We start from the raw sequence: 17,519 nt of genomic DNA, 5'->3' as shown, positions 1-17,519 counted from the left end.
CCTTAGGCATTTGTGAAAACTTATCTATGATATGGTGGATATTGTCCAACTAAACTTGAACAGTCTGAGAGAAATCAGACAAATTAAAACAACCCATTCCTGGGGACTGTTCACATGCCATATGTTCTTTTAACAGTAAATAGTCTGTAGTTGTAAGAGTTTGGAGCGCTACAATTTGCACTTCTCCTAATTCTTGGTTGAGTTCCAACAGTATAGATCCAGTCAAATTTGTTGTTTTACTGTATGCACAGGCCAGCTTAGATATCTCCTTCATCATTCCCATGGCAAGTCCAGGAGCTGGTGGGATGAGTGCATCTACAGCTGTAGCAGTGCGTGGATCTTTGTTGGGGTTTTTTGATGATCATCTTCTGGCATGAGTCTTCCAGAGAGTGCAGATGTGGGAAGTTCTTTTTCATATCGTATCTTAGTTCATTTTCGGGGTAGCCCAATTAGGCTTTGATCCTCTGTATAAACACAAACAGACCCTTTGCCTACACTTTTATATGCCCTTTATACCCTTGTGTAGAACTCGTTGGAGGTTACCACACAGGAACTGCCTTTTTTTTTTTTTTGCTTTGTTTTTGGTATCACTAATCTACACTTACATGACGAATATTATGTTTACTAGGCTCTCCCCTATACCAGGACTCCCCTATAAACCCCTTTACAGTCACTGTCCATCAGCATAGCAAAATGTAGAATCACTACTTGCCTTCTCTGTGTTGTACAGCCCTCCCTTTTCTCCTACCCCCCCATGTATGTTAATCTTAATACCCCCCTACTTCTCCTCCCCTTATCCCTCCCTACCCACCCATCCTCCCCAGTCCATTTCCCTTTGGTACCTGTTAGTCCATTCTTGAGTTCTGTGATTCTGCTGCTGTTTTGTTCCGTCAGTTTTTCCTTTGTTCTTATATTCCACAGATAAGTGAAATCATTTGGTATTTCTCTTTCTCCGCTTGGCTTGTTTCACTGAGCATAATACCCTCCAGCTCCATCCATGTTGCTGCAAATGATTGGATTTGCCCTTTTCTTATGGCTGAGTACTATTCCATTGTGTATATGTACCACATCTTCTTTATCCATTCATCTATTGATGGACATTTAGGTTGCTTCCAATTCTTGGCTATTGTAAATAGTGCTGCACTAAACATAGGGGTGCATCTGTCTTTCTCAAACTTGATTGCTGCGTTCTTAGGGTAAATTCCTAGGAGTCCGATTCCTGGGTCAAATGGTAAGTCTGTTTTGAGCATTTTGATATACCTCCATACTGCTTTCCACAATGGTTGAACTAGTTTACATTCCCACCAGCAGTGTAGGAGGGTTCCCCTTTCTCCACAGCCTCGCCAACATTTGTTGTTGTTTGTCTTTTGGATGGCAGCCATCCTTACTGGTGTGAGGTGATACCTCATTGTAGTTTTAATTTGCATTTCTCTGATAATTAGCGATGTGGAGCATCTTTTCATGTGTCTGTTGGCCATCTGTATTTCTTTTTTGGAGAACTGTCTGTTCAGTTCCTCTGCCCATTTTTTAATTGGGTTATTTGTTTTTTGTTTATTGAGGCGTGTGAGCTCCTTATATATTTTGGATGTCAAGCCTTTATCGGATGTGTCATTTTCAAATATATTCTCCCATACTGTAGGGATCCTTCTTGTTCTATTGATGGTGTCTTTTGCTGTACAGAAGCTTTTCAGCTTAATATAGTCCCACTTACTCATTTTTGCTGTTGTTTTCCTTGCCCGGGGAGATATGTTCAAGAAGAGGTCACTCATGTTTATGTCTAAGAGGTTTTCGCCTATGTTTTCTTCCAAGAGTTTAATGGTTTCATGGCTTACATTCAGGTCTTTGATCCATTTTGAGTTTACTTTTGTATATGGGGTTAGACAATGGTCCAGTTTCATTCTCCTACATGTAGCTGTCCAGTTTTGCCAGCACCACCTGTTGAAGAGACTGTCATTTCGCCATTGTATGTCCATGGCTCCTTTATCAAATATTAATTGACCATATATGTCTGGGTTAATGTCTGGATTCTCTAGTCTGTTCCATTGGTCTGTGGCTCTGCTCTTGTGCCAGTACCAAATTGTCTTGATTACTATGGCTTTATAGTAGAGCTTGAAGTTGGGGAGTGAGATCCCCCCTACTTTATTCTTCTTTCTCAGGATTGCTTTGGCTATTCGGGGTCTTTGGTGTTTCCATATGAATTTTTGAATTATTTGTTCCAGTTCATTGAAGAATGTTGCTGGTAGTTTCATAGGGATTGCATCAAATCTGTATATTGCTTTGGGCAGGATGGCCATTTTGACGATATTAATTCTTCCTAGCCACGAGCATGGGATGAGTTTCCATCTGTTAGTGTCCCCTTTAATTTCTCTTAAGAGTGACTTGTAGTTTTCAGAGTATAGGTCTTTCACTTCTTTGGTTAGGTTTATTCCTAGGTATTTTATTTTTTTTGATGCAATTGTGAATGGAGTTGTTTTCCTGATTTCTCTTTCTGTTGGTTCATTGTTAGTATATAGGAAAGCCACAGATTTCTGTGTGTTGATTTTGTATCCTGCAACTTTGCTGTATTCCGATATCAGTTCTACTAGTTTTGGGGTGGAGTCTTTAGGGTTTTTTTTAACAGTATCATGTCATCTGCAAATAGTGACAGTTTAACTTCTTCTTTACCAATCTGGATTCCTTGTATTTCTTTATTTTGTCTGATTGCCGTGGCTAGGACCTCCAGTACTATGTTAAATAACAGTGGAGAGAGTGGGCATCCCTGTCTAGTTCCCGATCTCAGAGGAAATGCTTTCAGCTTCTCACTGTTCAATATAATGTTGGCTGTGGGTTTATCATAGATGGCCTTTATTATGTTGAGGTACTTGCCCTCTATTCCCATTTTGCTGAGAGTTTTTAACATGAATGGATGTTGAACTTTGTCAAATGCTTTTTCAGCATCTATGGAGATGATCATGTGGTTTTTGTCTTTCTTTTTGTTGATGTGGTGGATGATGTTGATGGACTTTCGAATGTTGTACCATCCTTGCATCCCTGGGATGAATCCCACTTGCTCATGGTGTACGATCCTTTTGATGTATTTTTGAATTCGGTTTGCTAATATTTTGTTGAGTATTTTTGCATCTACGTTCATCAGGGATATTGGTCTGTAGTTTTCTTTTTTGGTGGGGTCTTTGCCTGGTTTTGGTATTAGGGTGATGTTAGCTTCATAGAATGAGTTTGGGAGTATCCCCTCCTCCTCTATTTTTTGGAAAACTTTAAGGAGAATGGGTATTATGTCTTCCCTGTATGTCTGATAAAATTCCGAGGTAAATCCATCTGGCCCGGGGGTTTTGTTCTTTGGTAGTTTTTTGATTACCGCTTCAATTTCGTTGCTGGTAATTGGTCTGTTTAGATTTTCTGTTTCTTCCTGGGTCAATCTTGGAAGGTTATATTTTTCTAGGAAGTTGCCCATTTCTCCTAGGTTTCCCAGCTTGTTAGCATATAGATTTTCATAGTATTCTCCAATAATTCTTTGCATTTCCGTGGGGTCCGTCGTGATTTTTCCTTTCTCGTTTCTGATACTGTTGATTTGTGTTGACTCTCTTTTCTTCTTAATAAGTCTGGCTAGAGGCTTATCTATTTTGTTTATTTTCTCGAAGAACCAGCTCTTGGTTTCATTGATTTTTGCTATTGTTTTATTCTTCTCAATTTTATTTAGTTCTTCTCTGATCTTTATTATGCCCCTCCTTCTGCTGACCTTAGCCTTCATTTGTTCTTCTTTTTCCAATTTCGATAATTGTGACATTAGACCATTCATTTGGGATTGTTCTTCCTTTTTTAAATATGCTTGGATTGCTATATACTTTCCTCTTAAGACTGCTTTTGCTGCGTCCCACAGAAGTTGGGGCTTAGTGTTGTTGTTGTCATTTGTTTCCATATATTGCTGGATCTCCATTTTGATTTGGTCATTGATCCATTGATTATTTAGGAGCGTGTTGTTAAGCCTCCATGTGTTTGTGAGCCTCTTTGCTTTCTTTGTACAGTTTATTTCTAGTTTTATGCCTTTGTGGTCTGAAAAGTTGGTTGGTAGGATTTCAATCTTTTGGAATTTTCTGAGGCTCTTTTTGTGGCCTAGTATGTGGTCTATTCTGGAGAATGTTCCATGTGCACTTGAGAAGAATGTATATCCCGCTGCTTTTGGATGTAGAGTTCTATAGATGTCTATTAGGTCCATCTGCTCTACTGTGTTGTTCAGTGCTTCCGTGTCTTTACTTATTTTCTTCCCAGTGGATCTATCCTTTGGGGTGAGTGGTGTGTTGAAGTCTCCTAGAATGAATGCATTACAGTCTATATCCCCCTTTAGTTCTGTTAGTATTTGTTTCACATATGCTGGTGCTCCTGTGTTGGGTGCATATATATTTAGAATGGTTATATCCTCTTGTTTGACTGAGCCCTTTATCATTATGTAGTGTCCTTCTTTATCTCTTGTTACTTTATTTGTTTTGAAGTCTATTTTGTCTGATATTAGTACTGCAACCCCTGCTTTCTTCTCACTGTTGTTTGATTGAAATATGTTTTTCCATCCCTTGACTTTTAGTCTGTACATGTCTTTGGGTTTGAGGTGAGTTTCTTGTAAGCAGCATATAGATGGGTCTTGCTTTTTTATCCATTCTGTTACTCTGTGTCTTTTGATTGGTGCATTCAATCCATTAACATTTAGGGTGACTATTGAAAGATATGTACTTATTGCCATTGCAGGCTTTAAATTCGTGGTTACCAAAGATTCAAGGTTAGCCTCTTTAGTATCTTACTGCCTAACTTAGCTCGCTTATTGAGCTGTTATATACACTATCTGGAGATTCTTTTCTTCTCTCCCTTTTTGTTCCTCCTCCTCGATTCTTCATATGTTGGGTGTTTTGTGCTGTGCTCTTTCTAGGAGTGCTCCCATCTAGAGCAGTCCCTGTAAGATGTTCTGTAGAGGTGGTTTGTGGAAAGCAAATTCCCTCAGCTTTTGTTTGTCTTGGAATTGTTAATCCCACCGTCATATTTGAATGATAGTCGTGCTGGATACAGTATCCTTGGTTCAAGGCCCTTCTGTTTCATTGTATTAAATATATCATGCCATTCTCTTCTGGCCTGTAGGGTTTCTGTTGAGAAATCTGACGTTAGCCTGATGGGTTTCCCTTTATAGGTGACCTTTTTCTCTCTAGCTGCCTTTAACACTCTTTCCTTGTCCTTGATCTTTGCCATTTTAATTATTATGTGTCTTGGTGTTGGCCTTCTTGGATCCTTTCTGTTGGGGGTTCTGTGTATTTCCGTGGTCTGTTCGATTACTTCCTCCCCCAGTGTGGGGAAGTTTTCAGCAATTATTTCTTCTAAGATACTTTCCATCTCTTTTTCTCTCTCTTCTTCTTCTGGGACCCCTATAATACGGATATTGTTCCTTTTGGATTGGTCACACAGTTCTCTTAATATTGTTTCATTCCTGGAGATCCTTTTGTCTCTCTCTATGTCAACTTCTATGCCTTCCTGTTCTCTGATTTCAATTCCTTCAATGGCCTCTTGCATTCTATCCATTCTGCTTATAAACCCTTCCAGAGTTTGTTTCATTTCTGCGATCTCCTTTCTGGCATCTGTGATCTCCTTCCGAACTTCATCCCATTTCTCTTGCGTATTTCTCTGCATCTCTGTCAGCATGTTTATGATTCTTATTTTGAATTCTTTTTCAGGGAGACTGGTTAGGTCTGTCTCCTTCTCTGGTGTTGTCTCTGTGATCTTTGTCTGCCTGTAGCTTTGCCTTTTCATGGTGATAGGAATAGTCTGCAGAACTGGGACGAGTGACAGCTGGAAGGACTTCCTTTCTTGTTGTTTTGTGGCCCTCCTCTCCTTGGAGAACAGCGGCCTCTAGTGGCTTGTGCTGCACAGCTGCACGCAGACAGGGTCTCTGCTTCCTGCCCGGCTGCTATGGAGTTAATCTCCGCTGTTGCTGTGGGCGTGGCCTGGCTCGGGCAGCTACTCCAAAATGGTGGAGTCGCGTTGGAGCAGGAGCTGCTGGGAGGCTATTTATCTCCGTAAGGGGCCTCCCTGCTCCCTGCAGCCCAGGGGTTAGGGTGCCCAGAGATCCCGGATTCCCTACCTCTGGATTAAGTGACCCACCCTGCCCCTTTAAGACTTCCAAAAAGCACCCACCAAAACAAAACAATGCCCACCAAAAAAAAAAGAAAAAAAAATTTTTTTAATTAAAAAAAAAAAAAAGTTTTTAATTAAAAAAAAAAAAAAAAAAGGTGGTCGTTCATTTTTCTTTATTCTGTGGTGCCAGCCTCAGGCCTCTGCTCACCAGTCTTTCTGCCCTCTTTCCCTAGTATTGGGGTCCCTATCCCTTTAAGACTTCCAAAAAGCGCTCGCCAAAACAAAACAGCAAAAAAGCAAAAAAAAAATGGTCGCGCGCTTTTCTTATGCCCTCTGTCGCCCAGCCTCCAGTGCCTGCTCACTGTTCTTGCTGCCCTGTTTTCCTAGTATCGAGCGCCCTGCACTCTGGCCCGGATGGCTGGGGCTGGGTGTTCGGCAGTCCTGGGCTCCGTCTCTCTCCCGCTCTGCCTGCTCTTCTCCCTCCGGGAGCTGGGGGGGAGGGGCGCTCGGCTCCCGCGGGGCCAGGGCTTGTATCTTACCCCCTTCGCGAGGCGCTGGGTTCTCTCAGGTGCGGATGTGGTCTGGATATTGTCCTGTGTCCTCTGGTCTTTATTCTAGGAAGGGTTGTCTTTGTTATATTTTCATAGATATATGTTGTTTTGGGAGATTTCCGCTGCTCTACTCACGCCGCCATCTTCTGCCCCTCCTCCTCCTCTATTCTTTATATGCTAGGTGTTTTATTTTGTGCTCTTTTGTGTTTCCTTTGACCGCTTTTGTGAGTAGTTGATTTTATTTTTTGCCTTTAGTTAGTATTTGGTTGGTCTGCCTTCTTTGCTGTGATTTTATTTTCTCTGGTGACATCTATTTAGCCTTAGGAGTGCTTCCATCTAGAGCAGTCCCTCTTGAATACCCTGTAGAGGTGGTTTGTGGGAAGCAAATTCCCTCAGCTTTTGCTTGTCTGAGAATTGTTTAATCCCTCCTTCATAGTTAAATGATAATTGCGCTGGATACAGTATTCTTGGTTCAAGGCCCTTCTGTTTCATTGCATTAAATATATCATGCCATTCTCTTCTGGCCTGTAAGGTTTCTGTTGAGAAGTCTGACGATAGCCTGATGGGCTTTCCTTTGTACGTGACCTTTTTTCTCTCTCTGGCTGCTTTTAATACTCTGTCCTTGTCCTTGATCTTTGCCATTTTAATTATTATGTGTCTTGGTGTTGTCCTCCTTGGGTCCCTTCTATTGTGGGTTCTTTGTGCTTCCAAGGTCTGAGCGACTATTTCCTTCCCCAGTTTGGGTAAGTTCTCAGCAATTATTTCTTCAAAGACACTTTCTATCCCTTTTTCTCTCTTTTCTTCTTCTGGTACCCCTATAATGCAGATATTGTTTCGTTTGGATTGGTCACACAGTTCTCTTAATATTGTTTCATTCCTGGAGATCCTTCTTTCTCTCTCTGCATCAGCTTCTCTGTGTTTCTGTTCTCTGATTTCTATTCCATTAACAGCCTCTTGCACCTCATCCATTCTGCTTTTAAGTCCTTTCAGAGATTTTTATTTCTGTATTTTCCCTCCCAACTTTATCCATTAGCTCTTGCATTTGTCTCTGCAGCTCCGTCAGCATGGTTCTGACCTTTATTTTGAATTCTTTTTCAGGAGGATTGGTTAAATCTATCTCTCCAGGTTCCATCTCAGGGGATGTCTGGGTTATTCTTGTCTGTATCAAGTTCTTCTGCCTTTTCATGGCAATAGAGGTAGTCGTAGGCAGTTGGCGTGTCTGTCAACTGGGAGAACAAAGTGCCTTCCTGCTTGCCTATCGCCTTCCTTCCTGTGAGAACTGCGACCCCTAGAGGCTTGTGCTGGGCAGCTGTATGCTATTGGGGCCTCTGAGTTGGGCCGGGTCTGCTGCAGAGGGTGCTCTGTGCAGCTGCTATGGGCCTGGCTGGTCTCAGGCTGCTGCTCCGCTATGGTGGGGTCATGCCGGAGGGGCAATGGGTGGGAGGCTGTTTATAGCAGTGAGGGGCCTCAGAGCTCTGTGGCCGCCCATGGGGTTAGGGTGCCCAGAGTTTGGATTCCCAGCTGCTGGGCTGAGTGTACTGGGACGCTTCCGTCCAGCTGTGAGGCCCATGTCTCTTTAAGACTTTCAGAAAGCACTCACTTTTCTTTTGTCCCAGGGGCGCTGGCTGTGAGAACCCACTCACAGGTTTTACTGTCCTGTTTCCCTAGTATCCAGCACACCACGCACTGTGTGTCTGCAGTCCAGTGCAGATGGCTAGAGCTGGGTATTTAGCAGTCCTGGGCTCCCTCTCCCTCCCCACTCTGACTCCTCTCCTCCTGCTGGGGAACTGGGGTGAGAGGCGCTTGGGTCCTGCCAGGCTGCGGCTTCTATCTTACTCCCTTCGTGAGGTGCTGGGTTCTCGCAGGTGTAGATGTAGCCTGGCTGTTGTGCTGTATCTTCTGATCTCTATTTTAGGAATAGTTCTATTTGTTGTATTTTCAAAGATATATATGGTTTTGGGAGGAGATTTCTGCTGCCCTACTCATGCCACCATCTTGGCTCCTCCTTCTAGCAATTTTTAAATAGTACTAAGGGAGGTGGGAAGAGGTTTCACTCCTGGCATAGCAGCTCAGTTACACTGAAAGGTAAAAATTTCAGTGGCTGCCCCTGAAGTTGGAGTGGCTGTAAGTGTCCCCATCCTTTTGAACACGTCTACTCCACCGGGTGAATATGTGACTTTGGTAGAGGAGGACCACCTCAAGGCTGCTGCTGCCTTGTGATTCAGGGGCCTTGGAAACCAGCCACAGAATCTATGCATTTAGGGTGGAATTTAGCTTGTATTTATCATACAAGCTGTCCTCTGATTCGCAGCAGCAGCCATCTCCAGCATTTAATTTATGTAGCACCTTTGGTGCTATAACTCTTGGAGTCTATTTTAGGAGAGCCACTCACTAATTTACTTTGAACAGTGATACTCCTCTTTGTAGCTAGAAGAATCAAAGTTCTTAAAAATCTGAAACAAAAATGTAACAGAATTCACAGAAAGGTAGTGATAAAAGGAGGTAGCACTCCATTATTACAAATAATGTGGGTGACAGAACAGCCCTTGCTTTCGGCTAACCATGTCAGGTCACATTATTTTTACAGTATCTAATTAGGGTGTTTCTGGGTGAGAAAATGTGAATGCAATATGACCAATGAACAATCTGAATCACTGTAACAATGAGGCTGTAGGAACATTAAACTATGAATGGCCCCGTACTTCCCTGACAGACAATGGATAGCTTGTTGCACAATCCTTATCAGAACATCCTGGCTAGGATCTCAACTGGTTAAGGGGACTATCATTATTTTTTAAAAAATGAGATACAAAATAGTCTATTCAATATTATTCTAATTTTGTGTGAAAATGTATAGAGAGCATACCAAAATGTTAACAGCGGTTATCTCTTGGATGATGGAAATTGTGTATTTTAATTCCTCTTTACATAAGCATGTTTTACCTTAACATTCAGACAGGTAAAAATTTTGTTGTAGTTTTCTGAAAAAAATCTGTTCCCTCTTCACACTCCCTGCCTCAAGCCAAAAATCATGCGAAAGCCCTATGAAGTTGTTTCTTTTCCCTCTCACCACATCTCCCTGCAAATTACAGAAAGTTTGGAGATGCTTAACTGGGAAGAAGATGTAGGTGGAAAGGAAGCAATTTCTGCAGGTTTCATCTTTGCTCTGCCATCCTCTACTCACCTTTTGAGGCCACCTGGTCACTAAAAACTTCAGAAAACCAGCATAAGCTTGGTCCCAGGCATTCCTGGTGGGAGGATGAATTCTAATTCCCAGGCAGAGCATGTAGGGGAGAGGATGGCTGGGAAAAGGCTGAGAAATGAAAAACCAATGCAGGGATTTCACAAACTCAAAAAATGTTCTAAAAGTAGGTTAGATTCTACTTTGAGGCCCTGATGATTTTTACATTCCTATGAACATAGATCTTCATTTTCTCATATTTAAAAAACTTTCCACTAGAAAAGTAGACATGCTTTTTTTTTTGGTATCATTAATCTACAATTACATGAGGAACATTATGTTTACTAGACTCCCCCCTTCACCAAGTCCCCCCAACATACCCCATTAGTCACTGTCCATCAGCATAGTAACATGCTATAGAATCACTACTTGTCTTCTCTGCATTGTACAGCCCTCCCCGTGCCCCACCCCCCACATTACATCTGCTAATCGTAATGCCCCCCCTTTTGTTTCCCCCTTATCCCTCCCTTCCCACCCATCCTCCCCAGTCCCTTTCCCTTTGTTAACTGTTAGTCCATTCTTGGGTTCTGTGAATCTGCTACCATTTTGTTCCTTCAGTTTTTTCTTGTCCTTATACTCCACAGATGAGTGAAATCATTTGGTACTTGTCTTTCTCCGCCTGGCTTATTTCACTGAGCATAATACCCTCTACCTCCATCCATGTTGTTGCAAATGGTAGGATTTGTTTTCTTCTTATGGCTGAATAATATTCCACTGTGTATATGTACCACCTCTTCTTTATCCATTCATCTACTGATGGACACTTAGGTTGCTTCCATTTCTTGGCTATTGTAAATAGTGCTGCAATAAACATAGGGGTGCATATGTCTTTTTCAAACTGGGCTGCTGCATTCGTAGGGTAAGTCCCTAGGAGTGGAATTCCTGGGTCAAATGGTATTTCTATTTTGAGCTTTTTGAGTAACCTCCATACTGCTTTCCACAATGGTTGAACTAATTTACATTCCTACCAGCAGTGTAGGCGGGTTCCCCTTTCTCCACAACCTCGCCAGCATTTGTTGTTGTTTGTCTTTTGGATAGTGGCAGTCCTTACTGCTGTCAGGTGTATTGTGGTTTTAATTTGCATTTCTCTGATGACTAGAGATGTGGAGCATCTTTTCATGTGTCTCTTGACCATCTGAATTTCTTCTTTGGAGAAGTGTCTGTTCAGATCCTGTGCCCATTTTTTAACTGGATTATTTGCTTTTTGTTTCTTGAGGTGTGTGAGCTCTTTATATAATTTGGATGTCAATCCCTTGTCAGATCTGTCATTTATGAATATATTCTCCCATATGGTAGGATGCCTTTTTGTTCTCTCGGTCATCTCCTTTGCTGTACAGAAGCTTTTCAGCTTGCTATAGTCCCACTTGTTCATTTTTGCTTGTTTCCCTTGTCTGGGGAGATATGTTCATGAAGAAGTCACTCATGTTTATGTCCAAGAGATTTTTGTCTATGTTTTTTTCTTAGAGTTTTATGGTTCATGACTTACATTCAGGTCTTTGATCCATTTTGAATTTACTTTTGTGTATGGAGTTAGACAGTAATCCAGGCTTATTCTTTTGTGTGTAGCTGTCCAGTTTTGCCAACACCAGTTGTTGAAGAGGTTGTCATTTCCCCATTGCATATCCATCGCTTCTTTATCATATATTAATTGACCATATATGCTTGGGTTAATATATTGACTCTATTCTGTTCCACTGGTCTGTGGGTCTATTCTTGTGCCAGTACCAAATTGTCTTGATTACTGTGACTTTGTAGGAGAGATTGAAGTTGGAGGGCGAGGTCCCCCATGCTTTATTCTTTCTTCCCAGGATTGCTTTGGCTATTCGGGGTCTTAGGTGGTTCCATATGAATTTTTGAATTATTTGTTCCAGTTTGTTGAAGAATGCTGTTGGTATTTTGATAGGGATTGCAGTGTATCTGTAGATTGCTTTAGGCAGGATGACCATTTTGATAATATTTTTAAATTTTTCCTAGCCAAGAGCATGGGATGAGTTTCCATTTGTTAGTCTCCTCTTTAATAAGAGTGTCTTGTAGTTTTCAGGGTATAGGTTTTTCACTTCCTTGGTTAGGTTTTTTCCTAGGTATTTTATTCTTTTTGATGCAATTGTGAATGGAATTGTTTTCCTCATTTCCCTTTCTGCTAGTTCATCATTGGTGTATAGGAATTCAACAGATTTCTGTGTATTAATTTTGTATCCTGCAACTTTGCTGAATTCAGATATTAGTTCTAGTAGTTTTGGGGTGGATTCCTTAGAGTAATTTATGTACAATATCATGTCATCTGCAAATAGTGACAGTTTGACTTCTTCTTTGCCAATATGGAAGCCTTGTATTTCTTTGTTTTGTCTTATTACCATGGCTAGGACCTCCAGTACTATGTTGAATAACAGTGGGGAGAGTGGGCATCCTGTCTTTTTCCCGATCTTAGAGGAAAAGCTTTTAGCTTCTCGCTGTTCAGTATGATGTTGGCTGTGGGTCTATCATATATGGCCTTTATTATGTTGAGATACTTGCCCTCTATTCCCATTTTGTTGAGAGTTTTTATCATGAATGGATGTTGAATTTTGTTGAATGCTTTTTCAGCGTCTATGGAGATGATCATGTGGTTTTTGTCCTTTTTGTTGATGTGGTGGATGATGTTGATGGATTTTTCAATATTGTACCATCCTTGCATCCCTGAGATGAATCCCACTTGGCCATGGTGTATGATCCTCTTGATTTATGTTTGGATTCGGTTTGCTAATATTTTGTTGAGTATTTTTGCATCTATGTTCATCAGGGACATTGGTCTGTACTTTTCTTTCTTGGTGGGGTCTTTGCCTGGTTTTGGTATTAGAGTAATGCTGGCTTCATAGAATGAGTTTGCAAGTATTTGATCCTCTTCTACTTTTTGGAAAACTTTAAGGAGAATGGGTATTATGTCTTCTGATAAAATTCAGTGGTGAATCCATCTGTTCCAGGGGTTTTGTTCTTGGGTAGTTTTTTGATTACCGCTTCAATTTCATTGCTGGTAATTGGTCTGTTTAGATTTTCTGTTTCTTCCTTGGTCAGTCTTGGAAGGTTGTATTTTTCTAGGAAGTTGTCCATTTCTTCTAGGTTTTCCAGCTTGTTAGCATATAGGTTTTCATAGCATTCTCTAATAATTCTTTGTATTTCTGTGGGGTCAACATGCTTATTTTTTAAACTTTGGAGAATTCGTAATAGGTAAAAATGTCATCCATAATCACAAATACACCACTATTAATATTTTGACATATATCTATTTTGTATGAATGGATATTACTTTGAATAGTTGTACAATTATATACATACAGTACATACATACATATCAAGACACACAGTTTTGTGTTCTTTTTCTTAATATATAGCATGCTCCTCCATACTATAAGTTATTTAATAGTTTTCTTACTGGAAAATTAGGTTGCATGAGTTTTTTTTATTACAAATAACATAACAATGAGTAATTCTACACATCTACACTTTTCCATATTTATAATAAATTTCTAAAAGTGAAATAAAACTCTGTGACAGTATATCAGCATTTCTTGATACATCACTGAATTATTTTCCAAAAGTACAGTGCCCTTTTATATTTAACAACCATATACATGGGGTGTTTTCAATGTTTTAAATTTTCTAAATTTAATCTGACAGACAAAAAATGGTATCTTATTATTGAAATAATTATAGTGTACCATGATTAGACTTGAACTGAATGCTTTTAGAATCTCTGGGAGTGAAAGTTCCCTTCATTTGTCATCCCACCTGAGAATGGTTTCGAGGCAATGTTGGTCACAGATATTTCACCCAAACTAGACAAAGTAAGGCCAAGTAGCCAAATGTGTCAGCTCCTTATGGGTCTTGTCCCATACATCAAAAGTGACAACACTGGAACTGAAGGGACTAGATGTTGCAATCTTTGGCTACTTTTCCTCTCACTAGTACTGTAAGTAACCAATGGCCTGAACCTAACAGGGGCTTGTTGTGACTTTACTGGCCAAATCAAACAGTCCTTGGCCATGGCCTCATCTTATCTTGTGTTTTTGACAAATTATGGAGGAGAGCAGAGAAAAATGTGGAGAATTTATTTGATTAGACAATGAATAGAATTGTGAATTTTCAAAAAAATCAATGCCTAATATCTCTGAGTGGCAAGGCTAACTTTTTGTGGTTATGGAGATTTAGGAGTTTTGTCCTTGAAGGGAATATGAGGCTGTGCTTTTCCCCACAGGCTATGGTGGCTGGTGTCATCCTGAGCAACATCCTACCCTATCTTGAAACCATTTACAACCTACCCAATCTCTGGAGACAGAACCAATATGACTATGTAAGTGCAGATACACTGGCTAAGGTGGGGAAGGACAAAGGGGAAGATTGCAGAGACGGAAAGACATCAACATGAAGGACACTTGCCATTCTTGGATGCTGAATACCCTAGCTTAAAAAAAGCAGCCAAAATTGTTGGTGCATAGAAATACTGAGGCCTCATTCCAGCTGTGCAAAATTAAGTGGCTACAGTTACATGCAAATCTAGTAAGAAGGGTTTGTCATACATTGCTTCTTTGAACGACTTTCAATCCTGTTAATGTAAATACATTCCAGGATAGAGACACAACTCCTAATGAGAGAAGGAGGTGTCATGCCGGGCAGAATGGCCGATGAACCACCCTCCTTCTCTCTAGAGCTCAAAACTCAGGGACAGAAACAGGAAACAGCAAGAAAAATTTTTTTAAAGATGGAGGGGATATAATACAATGAGAGGAGAGGGAACCAGTACAGGCAAAGAGATGCAAAAAAGGATTAGTTTTGGATCCAGGTCCCTGAGGAGCAAAAAGGGTATGTGGTCTAGTGCACAGGTAGAGCTTCTAGTCCTAGGAGGAGGGATAACACTTCCAGTAGGACTGGAAGAACGGGGGAGAGTTGAGGGCAGATGCTAACACAGGTGGAGAGGGAAGTAAATAAATACTTAAGGAAGTTTCAGCCGTCTTCTCTGTGAAGATGAAATTCTAATCACTTGCTGAAATGATGTAGAAGGTGGTGGGGTAAGGGCTTGAAAAAGCTGTTAAAGATTCGCAATAACTGTTATAGATCTTAAAATAGCAACTAGCATTCAGTGAGTGTTCTGGGTTGCCCTACCAATGGTAATTCTAATTTCAAAAAGCCTACAAAGTAGATATTATTATGCCTATTTTACATGCAAGGAAACTGAAGTTTTAAGAGAGAATTGAAGGAAGTGACCAAGGATGTATAAAAGAATTTGCTGGGCAATCTTGGGACCAAATCATTTGTGAGGGCATCAGTCCACATGGCTGAGGAATTGGTTCTCTAAATCCCAGGTGTTGGGAGGGAGAGGGTAAAGGTAAATTAAGAGATAGGACTGGTTATTCTCTCAATTCTGTTTCTTATCACGGCCTTCCTTTTCTCTTCTGCTTTTCCATAAGATTATTTGGATGGTGACATTCATATCTGCCATTTTCCTGGGGCTGGACATTGGACTGCTCCTTTCAGTAGCTTTTGCCTTCTTCATCATCACTCTTCAGTCACACAGGTACTTTGTCTCAGGTGATAGGAGGATGGCCCAGGCAAGGTAAGGCAGGTATGGCCTGAAGGCAAATGCATTTCTTTTCAGAACTAAGATTCTCCTCCTGGGTCAAATCCCTAACACCAACATTTACAGAAGCATCAGTGACTATCAGGAGGTAAGAATCCAAATCAGCCCACTCCTTTTCCCAAAGGATGGGGTGGACCAGGCCTCTTGTTTAATTTCTCTACAAAATCCCTTTGCTGTTGTTTGCTGCACTACAGATGCGCATTTACCAAGAAGGGAGAATTGATGCATGATGGTAGAGGCAGGCAAATTAAAAGGGAAATGCCTAGGGTACTGCAGCCGGCTACGGGTAATTTTAAAACGTACTTTAGTAGGGAAAGTTCAAGAAAAAGAGAAGAGAGAAGAAATGGAGGGGAAAGAAGAAAGGAAAAGCATGGGGTGAAAAATGGGAGGAAGGAATTTGTTTCCTTCCTTGCCTCTTATAAAGAAGAATTTAGACTCCCCAGAATGTTCTAAAGACTTTTTCTTACTCTGTAAAAAAGCTTAGAAATTTCCCTTGACTTTACATTTGTCTTGCAGGTTACAAACATTCCTGGGGTGAAAATCTTCCAGTGCTGCAACTCCATTACATTTGTCAATGTTTACCACCTAAAGCACAAGCTATTAAAAGAGGTAACAGCTTTCCTCCCCTCCGCCTCCTCGGAACCCCTCTCTTCCACCACTCACCACCTGTACGAGGCCTCTCCTATCTTCCAGATTGAAATGGTAAGGGTACCTCTTAAAGAAGAAGAAGTTTTCAGCTTGTTTAATCGAAATGAAGCTGGCTTTCAGGAAGAGAAGATTTGTCAGTGTTTCTGCAGCTGTGATGAACTGGAGCCACCAGCCAGGGTTAGAAACACCTCTCCTTTTCTGCATTTCCCCCCACATTTTATAAAGAAGTGTATGAGTAGTTTTCTAGGAAAAAAAGAAAATCTAAATTCCCTAAGGGATTTTGATTCTTAGATGAACTGTGGTAATTAGAAATCAGATTTCTACTCATTAATGAAGACACAGGTTCCCCTTTAAGGTTCAGTTCTTGACCTAGGCAGGAGGAGACGGTCTGACTCTTTTGAGTCCCTACTCAATGGCCAGTGCCTCGTCTGAGCACAGAGAGTTTGCATATTGAGATTATTCCCTAGTTGTATCGATTACCTTGACTTTTAGCTCCTGGCTTTAGTTTTCTGAAAATAAGTCAGTTAAAGATTGTTATATAATTGCAATTATGGCAGAGTCAGTGTGGCTGGGGCTCTCAGGGGTCTGCCAGGGTTTCCTGATGCTTGCCTGTGACCAGGGAAATGGTGGTCGGGGTGGGGGGCAGATGGCATCCATGGGATTTTACAGCATTTGAAGAATATCTTAGCTGATGAGTTACAAAGTGTTCATTATTTCCAACTCAGATTTGGTCTAAATGTATTCCCTTTCCTCAGAGCAGGGCTTCTCAGTTCTAGCTTTGGAGACTTCCACCCAGTCTAACCTACACCTTGGAGGGCAGCTCTGTACACACACACACACACACACACACACACAGATTACTTCCCCCCACACAGACCTCTCCTGTCGCCCTCCTTACATACGCATCTGCAAACACCAAGCGCCCACTCTCATTCCCATACACCCTAGTGGAGCATAGGTTCTATTGAGCTCCATGAAAATACCAATTTCCCTGCCAACAGGACAGAGTTAACACTCTGTCTAATTTTTATTTGTATCCGTAGTGCACTGAGTATTATAGAAGGTATTTACAGAACATCAGCAAAAACACTTTAGAATACAATAGGATCATCTCATATTTATTGAGCTCCTATTATGTGCACAGAACTGTGACACTATGAAAAAGGAAAAAGAATTTTTAAGGATCTCTGTATTCAGGTATTTTTTTTATTATTATGGTAAAAAAACACACCTAACATAAAATTTACCAGTAATGTTAAATGTAATTCACATTTTGGTGCTACCATCACTACCATTTATTTCCAGAACATTTTCATCTTGCAAAACTGGAACTCTGCACCCATCAAAGAATGACTCCCTA

General features: G+C 40.9%; 1 protein-coding gene across 1 annotated transcript in view; it reads left to right on the top strand.

Moving 5' to 3' along the window:
• The window catches only part of LOC118917210 (testis anion transporter 1-like), a 77,184-nt gene that overhangs the window by 46,848 nt on the left and 12,817 nt on the right, over positions 1–17,519 (top strand). Inside the window, 5 exon segments of the mRNA XM_057493771.1 lie at positions 14,132–14,227; positions 15,342–15,448; positions 15,530–15,599; positions 16,028–16,120; positions 16,205–16,336. Coding sequence (XP_057349754.1) covers positions 14,132–14,227; positions 15,342–15,448; positions 15,530–15,599; positions 16,028–16,120; positions 16,205–16,336 — 498 coding nt within the window.

The sequence above is a fragment of the Manis pentadactyla genome, chromosome 16 (assembly GCF_030020395.1).
Source record: "Manis pentadactyla isolate mManPen7 chromosome 16, mManPen7.hap1, whole genome shotgun sequence".
NCBI lineage: Eukaryota > Metazoa > Chordata > Mammalia > Pholidota > Manidae > Manis > Manis pentadactyla.
This window is presented reverse-complemented; position numbering and strand designations above follow the sequence as displayed.